We start from the raw sequence: 10,193 nt of genomic DNA on the forward strand, positions 1-10,193 counted from the left end.
GGGGATCAAATACTTTTTTCCCTCACTGTAGGTGTACAGAGGCCCATTATCAGCAACCATCACTCCTGTTTTCCGATGACACGTTGTGTTAGCTAATCCAAGTTTATAATTTTAAAAGGCTAATTGATCATTAGAAAACCCTTTTGCAATTATGTTGTCACAGCTGAAAACAGTCGTGCTGATTGAGAAATGAAGGCTATTCCATGCGAGAAATGGCCAAGAAACTGAAGATCTCGTATAATGCTGTGTACTACTCCCTTCACAGAACAGCGCAAACTGGCTCTAACCAGAATAGAAAGAGGAGTGGGAGCCCCTGGTGCATAACTGAACGAGAGGACAAGTACATCAGAGTGTCTAGTTTGAGAAACAGACGCCTCACAAGTCCTCAACTGGCAGCTTCATTAAATCGCATCCGCAAAACACCAGTCTCAACGTCAACAGTGAACAGGCGACCCCGGGATGCTGGCCTTTGCAACCCTAGGCAGCGTTGCAAAGAAAAAGCCATATCTCAGACTGGCCCATAAAAAGAAAAGATTAAGATTGGCAAAAGAACACAAACACTGGACAGGGATATGGCAGAGATATGACCCCAAACGTTTGAATGGTAGTGTAGGTATTATTTTTGTCCAGTTGGGATAGGGCAGTGTGCAGTGCGATGGAGATTGCATCATCTGTGGATCTATTGGGGCAGTAAGCAAATGTAAGTGGATCTAGGGTGTCAGATAAAGTAGAGGTGATATGATCCTTAAATAGCCTCTCAAAGCACTTCTTGATGACAGAAGTGAGTGCTACTGGGCGATAGTCATTTAGTTCAGTTACCTTTGCTTTCTTGGGTACAGGAACAATGGTGGACATCTTGAAACAAGTGGAGACAGAAGACTGGGATAGGGAGAGATTGAATATGTCCGTAAACACTCCAGCCAGCTTGTCTGTGCATACTCTGAGGATGCGGCTAGGGATGCTGTCTGGGACGGCATTTTTGGAAGGGTTAACAAGCTTAAATAGCTTACTTACATCAACCACGGAGAAGGAGAGCCCACAGTCCTTGGTAGAGTGCCGCGTCGGTGGCACTATGTTATCCTCAAAGCGGGCGAAGAAGGTGTTTAGCTTGTCCGGAAGAAAGATGTCGGTGTCCGCGACATGGCTGGTTTTCCTTTTGTAGTCTGTGATTGTCTGTAGACCCTGCCACATAAGTCTCATGTCAGAGCCATTGAATTGCGACTCCACTTTGTCTCTGTACTGATTTTTTGCCTGTTTGATTGCCTTACTGAGGGAATAACTACACTGTTTGTATTCGGCCATATTCCCAGTCACCTTGCCAATGCGGTGGTTTGGGCTTTCAGTTTTGGACAAATGCTGCCATCTATCCACGGTTTCTGGTTTGGGTTGGTTTTAATAGTCACAGTCGGTACAACATCTCCTATACACTTCCTGATGAACTCAGTCACCGTATTTGTGCATCCGTCGATGTTATTCTCAGAGGCAACCCCGAACATATCCCAGTCCGTGTGAACAAAACAATCTTGAAGCATGGATTGCGATTGGTCAGACCAGTGTTGATTAGACCTTAGCACGGGTACTTCCTTTTTGAGTTTCTGCCTATAGGAAGGTTAGGAGCAAAATGGAGTCGTGATCAGATTTGCCAAAGGGTGGGTGGAGGAGGGCCTTGTAGGCATTTTAAAAGTTGAGTAGCAGTGGTGCAGTGGTCCAATGTTTTTCCAGATCGAGTCGTCCAGCGTAGTTCTTTGAGGGCCGTCATGGTATCGTCTTGAGGGGGAATATACACGGATGTGACTATACTGAAGAGAATTCTCTTGGAAAGTAATACGGTCGGCATTTGATTGTGAGGTATTCTAGGTCAGGTGAACAAAAGGACTTGAGTTTCTGTATGTTTTCACAATCACACCATGAGTAGTTAATCATGAAAAATACACCCCCGTCTTTCTTCTTCCCGGAGAGTTCTTTATTTAGGCCAAAGAGTTCAAAGACAAAAGAGTTACATTTTGGTTTCGTCAGACCAGATAATCTTGTTTCACGTGGTCTGAGAGTCCTTTAGGAGCCTTTTGACAAACTCCAAGCGGGCTGTCATGTGCCTTTTACTGTGGATTGGCTTCCATCTGGCCACTCTACCATAAAGGCCTGATTGGTGTAGTGCTGCAGAGATGTTTGTCCTTCTGGAAGGTTCTCCCATCGCCACAGAGGAACTCTGGAGCTCTGTCAGAGTGACCATCAGGTTCTTGGTCACCTGCCTGACCAAGGCCCTTCTCCCCCGATTGCTTAGTTTGTCCGGGCGGCCAGCTCCAAGAAGAGTCTTAGTGGTTCCAAACTTTTTCCATTTAAGAATGATGGAGGCCATTGTGTTCTTGGGGACCTTCAATGCTGCAGAAATGTTTTGGTACCCTTCCCCAGATCTGTGCTTCGACACAATCCAATCCTGTCTTGGAGCTCTACGGACAATTCCTTCGACCTCATGGTTTGGTTCTTGCGCTGCACTTTCAAGTGAAGGACCTTATATAGACAGGTGTGTACCTTTCCAAATAATGTCCAATCAATTGAATTTACCACAGGTGGGACTCCAATGAAGTTGTAAAAACATCTCAAGGATGATCAATGGAAACAGGATGCACCTTAGCTCCATTTCAAGTCTCATAGCAAAGGGTCTGAATACTTATGTCAATAAGGTATTTCAGTTATTTTTGGGGATAAATGTGCAAACATTAAAAAAAATGTTTTTTGCTTTGTCATTATGGGGTATTGTGTGTAGATTAATGAGGAGAAATATTTCAATATTATTTAATCCATTTTAGAATAAGCCTGTAACGTAACAAAAAGTGGAAAAAGGAAAGAGGTCTGAATACTTTTCGAAGGCACTGTATATGGATAGGGCCAAAAAAAGTAGCAACTGAAAGGGAACAGTTTGGATATCATGGGGAAATGATTCAACCAAAGGTGAGGACACAGCAGCTCACCTGATACAAGACTGAATACAAACAGTACAGTGTTGATTTTATGTGCATTTGACATTTATTGTACTTTCGCCGCATTTGTTGATAACGAAATCTGAAAATAATCTGGATACATTCAGTAACATGATAAGACAATTCCTGGAAATGTGGGGTCTAACTGGTGTCTCCAAGTGGCCATACACTACACCTCTCCAAAGTGTGCATGCACAGTTACTAAGTAATATAAATGCACTTTTTTTGACTCAAAGATGAGTCTTCAACTATAAGGGGCTTTTTTGAGCTCTCCTAGCTGTGCCGTTCAGGAACTAGAGCAAACACACTTGTAGCTGGCTTTTTTTTGGAACACAACCCTGCATTCCTGCCCTCACACAATTACTGTTGTTGTTTACGTAATCCAAAAACGGTCCATTATACATCGCAATCCGAGTCAGGTGGGCATCATTTGAAAGCCTGTTTAATTGCCAACATGACTAGCAAAGTTATGTTATATTACAGTGTTTCCCAATGCAATTCAGGGAAACAGATCATAATTTGATCTGCATTGTAACATGTACGCCAGCAGTCAGGAAGCAAATATAGGGAGTGCATATTTAATAAATAAATGAATATGGCACAACACAGAAACACGAGTAGCGTACAGACATGAAACACACAAACAGAGTGAATAACCCCTAGGGACAGAACCAAAGGGAGTGACAGTTATAGGGAAGGTAATCAGGCAGGTGATTGAGTCCAGGTGAGTCTGATGAGGCGCTGATGAGCGTAACGATGGTGACAGGTGTGCATAATAACAAGCAGGCTGACGACCTCGAGCGCCGGGAGAGGGAGTATACGTGACACGCATAGAAAGATGTCATGATGTCACGACTTCTGCCGAAGTCGATGCCCCTCCTTGCTCGGGTGGTGCTCGGCGGTCGACGTCACCGGTCTTCTAGCCACCATTGATCAGTTACACACCTGGTTCCAATCCCATTAATTACATGTTGTAAGGTAAGGTAACCTGCCTAAATGACTACTGACCCGTAGCACTCACATCTGTAGCCATGAAGTGCTTTGAAAGGCTGGTCATGGCTCACATCAACACCATTATCCTAGAAACCCGAGACCCACTCCAATTTGCATACCGCCCTAACAGATCCACAGATGATGCAATCTCTATTGCACTCCACACTGCCCTTTCCCACCGGGACAAAAGAAACACCTATGTGAGAATGCTATTCATTGACTACAGCTCAGTGTTCAACACCATAGTGCCCTCAAAGCTCATCAATAAGCTAAGGACCCTGGGACTAAACACCTCCTTCTGCAACTGGATACTGGACTTCCTGACGGGCCGCCCCCAGGTGGTAAGGGTAGGTAACAACACATCCACCACGTTGATCCTCAATACAGGGGCCCTTCAGGGTTGCGTGCTCAGTCCCCTCCTGTACTCCCTGTTTACTCATGACTGGCACGACTCCAACACCATCATTAAGTTTGCCGATGACTTAACAGTGGTAGGCCTGATGACCGACAACGACGAGACAGCCTATAGGGAGGAGGTCAGAGACCTGGCCATGGGGTGCCAGGACAACAACCTCTCCCTCAACATGATCAAGACATAGGAGATTATTGTGGACTACAGGAAAAGGAGGACCGAGCACGCCCCCATTCTCATAGACGGGGCTGTAGTGGAGCAGGTTAAGAACTGATGTCCACATCACCAACAAAATAACATGGTCCAAGCACACCAAGGCAATCATGAAGAGGGCACGACAAAATCTATTCCCCCTCAGGAGAAATGATTTGGCATGGGTCCTCATATCCTCAAAAGGTTCAACAGCTGCACCATCGAGAGCATCCTGACTGGTTGCATCACTGCCTGGTATGGCAACACATCTAATCAAATGGCTACCTAGAATATTTGCATCCCCCCTTTTACACTGCTGCTACTCTCTGTTATTATCTATGAATAGTCACTTTAATAACTCGACCTACATGTACATATTACCTCAATTACCTCGACTAACTGGTGCCCCAGCACATTGACTCTGTACCGGTACCCCCTGTATATAGCCTACCTATTGTTATTTTACTGCTGCTCTTTAATTATTTGTTACTTTTATTTCTTCTTCTTTTTTTAAACTGCATTGTTGGTTAGGTCTTGTAATAAGTAAGCATTTCACTCTAAGGTCTACACCTGTTGTATTGGCGCATGTGACAAATACCCTTTGATTTGATTTGATTTGATTTGACATGTGTTTTATGATATGGAAACGTGAAGTGCACATTTGGACTCATGTGTTTGGCTTGCTTGTATGACATCAAGGCAGTATTTATGTCACGTCCTGACCATAGAAAGCTTTTATTTTCTATGGTAGAGTAGGTCAGGGCGTGACTGGGGGGTTAGTCTAGTTTATTATTTCTATGTGGGGTTCTAGGTTTGTATTTCTATGTTGGTGATTGTGTATGATTCCCAATTAGAGGCGGCTGGTAACCGTTGTCTCTAATTAGGGATCATACTTAAATAGCATGTTTTCCACCTGTGGGTTATGGGATATTGTGTTTATGATAAGTTGCCTGTTAGCACTGCATTGTCATCACGGTTCGTTTAGTCTTTATTGTTTTGTATTTTGCTAAGTTTCACTTTCTAATAAATTATGTGGAACGCTACTCTCTATACACACGAACGTGACAATTTATTATATTCCTCAACTTCTTATCTTTCAAAATACATAGTGTCCTCTTAATTTACAGCATTTCCCTCACTGAGACAACATCAACAAAAAACTCAAAAGTTGCCTAATTAGCGGGAGGGAGGCAACTTCTTGTCGCGACTGTCAGTCAAAACCCATACAGCGCTGTGAAGCGCAGAGTCAGAGCTCTGACGTCATGTATAACATGTTACTGTACAGCCACTGTCCAAATCCGCCAGTGTAAAGGTCTACAATGGGGAAGCAAGCCAAACTTCATTAACCAAAAGGCAATCTTCTTCCACACACACATTTCCCATATCAATAGGAGAGAAATAAACAAAAACATGTCTCCAAACTGCTGAAGGTTAGGACCTTGGCACCAAGCTCAATTTCTTCATGTGTGAAATCCCTTTGCACAAAATTCAGTGGATTCTACTCGTTTTCTTTATCGATGTAGCTGGGTACAGCTGACCACAGGCCCTGACAAACTGCCTTATCTAGCAGCTGTTTAATGAAATGAATCCCATCTCTTCCTCTTTGAGCCCTTGCTCTCCCTAATCAGTCAGTGTTGGTTTCTCCAGCGTATCCATCATCGGGTCTCAGAACGCACAGCTGTCTAAAGCCATCGATGACAGGGATGCATGGCAAGTCACGTTTTTTTATGGCAAGAGACAAGGGTGTGTGTGTGTGTGTGTGTGTGTGTGTGTGTGTGTGTGTGTGTGTGTGTGTGTGTGTGTGTGTGTGTGTGTGTGTGTGTGTATGTGTGTGTGTGTGTGTGTGTGTGTGTGTGTGTGTGTGTGTGTGTGTGTGTGTGTGTGTGTGTGGAGGGAGGAGGCTGTGTAAGGATTTGAAAAGGTTTACTGTATTATTACAGTCTATCTCTAGGTTTAGCACCTCTCCATATAAGACACTTACTTCACCATCCACTAGATTGATTTGCATATTGATGATAGGATCAATTTGTTACATTCATTAAAAAATGCATTACTTTATATGCTAATCCCACATAGGGACATCTCGCCTCAAGAAATTATGAAAATAAAATCATGCATATTTAATGTGCACTAATAAAATTGTTGAACATTAAATTAGTGTTGATAGGCTTTTGCAGCTGGAAGATAAGGAGTAATAGCACAAAGTCAAGATGTACTACTGCACAGTAATAATGTTTGTAATGGTGCTCATTGGAAGGCTACAGGTAGGCTTCCACTGTATTCGTTTTTTGGAAGGACAATTGTTCAAGCCTACGCTCCAGATGAACTTCATGGAAGAGTAAATAGCTCTTTAAGGATTCGGGCTTTAAAACATGTGCAATGCATCTGTGCAGATACTGAAATGCGCAAAATTGCTAATAGCTCTCAACAAAGGGACTGACTAACTGTTGGAGATGCAGTGCGCAATTGCGCATAACCAAAACAGTGGTTATTCAAAATACTATGATATTTTCGACATAATCGATCAATAAACATCCAAACCTTCTAAATATATAAATTATGCGTGTTCAAATTTCACCAAGAAAAATATAGCCTACAATGATGAACTGGCATAGCTAATATTCCAAGTTTACTTTCCCAGAATATATACATAACTATAAATGTAACAGAATAACGTGATAGTTGTGTATCTCCAAAAACCCATTAACCAATATAAACAAAGTGGTTTTAGTGGCCTTAACGGACCTCGTCATGACCTATAGTCTGGGAGACTGGAAGACACTCGGACGCTCCGGTATCTCCCCATAGAGACAACAGCCTAAGACTGCATGATCTCATCAGGCAGGGGTAGCATAAGGTTAGCAACTTACCTCCCAACGCTTGCTTCATAACAAAATCCATGATGATGGCTTTTGATTCCTGACTTTCTTTATCCTCGCGATCTTACATTCAGGTCCAGCAGGAGAAATAGTCCTTTATTGGCAGATCTAGAGTAAAAAGAAAAACAGTTGGTGTTGAGTTCCCACTGAAACGTTTAACTTGTCCTGACCGAAACCCTTTACTCTGAAGAAACTTTTAAAACACTATTCAGCCATATTTCCATATGAATCCATTGATGTAAGTAACTGAATATGCCTCTTAGCACCAATAAAAATAAGCAGGTAATAGCTCATAGGTAGACTGACTGTTTTAGGGCCCATAGGAAGAACACCAACCGTCAATATATCAGACCTCATAGCCTAAACGCAGACGCATGCACAATCATGCATGCACCGTTTTTCACGAGCACAAATAACAATATGGTGCTGTACACTTCTCCTACACACTTATCAGTATGTTCATTTTTAGCCTAAAACATCACATTTGATTATGTCTGGTTTGTTATTGAGAATTATATCGAAACTTATGTTCTTATTGGTAGGCTACTCAAAGTCTAAAATATGTCACCGACACTTAACTATTTCTTAGAGGTCTCCACATTTCCCGGGAGTAGCAGAGGTGAAGGGTGACGACCAAAATACACAATAATCCTCCTCATATTGAAAACTTCTAATAAAGAGAATTTATATTTTTACGATTCCAAATGTTTGTCAACCCATCTAGAAACGATCAATGTTCCTAATTCCTATAACCTACGATGTTGTTTCATGAACAATAACCATGCCTTTTTGATTGCATGTAGCCTATTGCAAAAATAGCGTATGTATTTAGATGATCAGTCAATTTGAACATAAAACTGATTAATAAAAGCGTTGCATTTGTGAAAGCACCATGGAAATGATTGCGGTGATACAGAAACACTTCCTTTCGATCAAAGACAGGTTTCAGCACCATTGCTGGTGGAAAGCTCCTTTCTCAACCTTCAACATAGTTAACCCGACAGCCGGGTTTTCTTCAGCGCTCATAATAATTACCTGTCCGGCGATTGGGAATCTATCAAAAACGACAATAAGACTCTCAAAAATGAAGTTTTTTTTTGCAATGGCAGACGATGATATTAAGTGCACACGCCTAGCATCTCCTGTTTCCTGGCAAAAAGGTATGTCCTTGCTCCTTCTTGCACACTGGCTATATGAGTGTGTTTACGAGGGGAACTGCAGCTGCCTTGCCTGCTGCTGATGAAGCAACTCACTGAATCACATGTAGAGCTCCCTTCTGAAACGTCCCACGTTCTGACCGAAAGAGAGCGATCAATTATTGACGCGGTCCAGTCTTTGTGCGTCCCACCACGTTCGGTCCAATAGTGTCTTTTTGAGTAGTTTACCGGTATATAGCCGACAAACAAGAATACCAAGTGGACGGCTTTTATGACCAGCGATATACCTGCCTTGCTGCCTTTTAACCATGTCTGACCTACATTATATTGTCCCAGGCGACTGCTTTTGTGAATCTATGAGGTTGAATGCATCCTTTTTAAGGTGACATCCATCTAGGGTAGCCTTCCATTAGGCTACACACACACACACACACACACACACACACACACACACACACACACACATTGCATTTTGCTTCAAGGCTGGTTATGAAAGCAAAGGACAACATGTCTAGGCCTACTTATCCATTGTCAGGTGTTTCTTGAACACCTCGTTTTTTTGTTTTTTGAGCACCTCGGTTTTTTTGGTTTATCACATCATTGACACAGACTTAATCAGATTGCAAAGGTTTCACATTGCATTTAAACAGGGGTGAAACTAAGGTGGTACGGTCTGGTACGTGGTCTGGCAAAGTAAATATTGGGGGTACGTTAAACATGAGCCTATCACAATAATTAAAACAAAATGTCAAGAAAACGGTAGGGTAATATACCATTATTTATCATTACCGCATGTCAAAGGCATGAAAAAAAATTGCGAATGGACATGAAAACCGGTGGTATAACCTACGCTCCAAAATGCGACGTGGTTCGACGAGAACACTGACATTTTACCAAGTCAGAGATGAGTGAGTGGCCAACACCCGAGACACGCGGGGACAACAGTCGACGCATACATTCTGACCTAATTACAATAGCCAAATATCAGAACAATTTTTTTTTTGGTGTATGAGATTTGTTTTTTTGTGTATTCCGTTCACCACTGTTTGGAGGTTGGAAATATTTTGCGTGTGAATGAACGTGCGCGGGTAGTGATCATTTGACAATCAGATGAAAACGTCATGACTGGTTGTCTTTATGCCACATTAAAAGGTAATATATTTTAAAAGTTAAATGATGACTAGGCCCACAAAGACTAGGCCCACAGAGATCCTATTGAATTAATAGGGATTCTACATGTAATTAAATTATTGGGCCCATCAAAAAATGCTGGTGCACATCATTGGTCCTTGGCCTAGTTCAAACCTTTGTTAGGCCCAAACCCTTTGTCCTCCAACATTGTATTGGCCTTGCAGATATACTGTAGCAACATCATATCAGTATGTGTCCATATTTTCAACAGGACAATGATGTCATTTACTGCAATGTAAAATTAATAGCAGAATATTGGCCACCTTTAGCCAATAAGATGGAGGAATTAGTAGCAGATTCAGCTGATTGTCTTTGCCTGTTAACCTTTGACTGATTATTGAATGGAATTCCATGTGCAGTCATTTGGAGGCTTGCAATGTTTTCTTGGCCT

General features: G+C 42.3%; 1 protein-coding gene across 2 annotated transcripts in view; it reads right to left on the bottom strand.

Annotated features, from left to right (window-relative positions):
• Nucleotides 1-8,932, bottom strand: part of LOC115171459 (complexin-1) — a 59,255-nt gene extending 50,323 nt beyond the window's left edge. The window contains exons 1-2 of one of the 2 annotated variants that reach the window (XM_029728292.1): nt 8,708-8,932; nt 7,446-7,562 (exon numbers count right to left, since the gene is read on the bottom strand). In XM_029728292.1, coding sequence (XP_029584152.1) covers nt 7,446-7,476 — 31 coding nt within the window. In that variant the 5' untranslated portion in view covers nt 7,477-7,562; nt 8,708-8,932. The other variant, XM_029728284.1, reaches the window with a different exon arrangement.
• Nucleotides 8,933-10,193: the final 1,261 nt, after the last annotated feature.

This window comes from Salmo trutta, chromosome 3 (genome assembly GCF_901001165.1).
Source record: "Salmo trutta chromosome 3, fSalTru1.1, whole genome shotgun sequence".
NCBI classification, from domain to species: Eukaryota; Metazoa; Chordata; class Actinopteri; order Salmoniformes; family Salmonidae; genus Salmo; species Salmo trutta.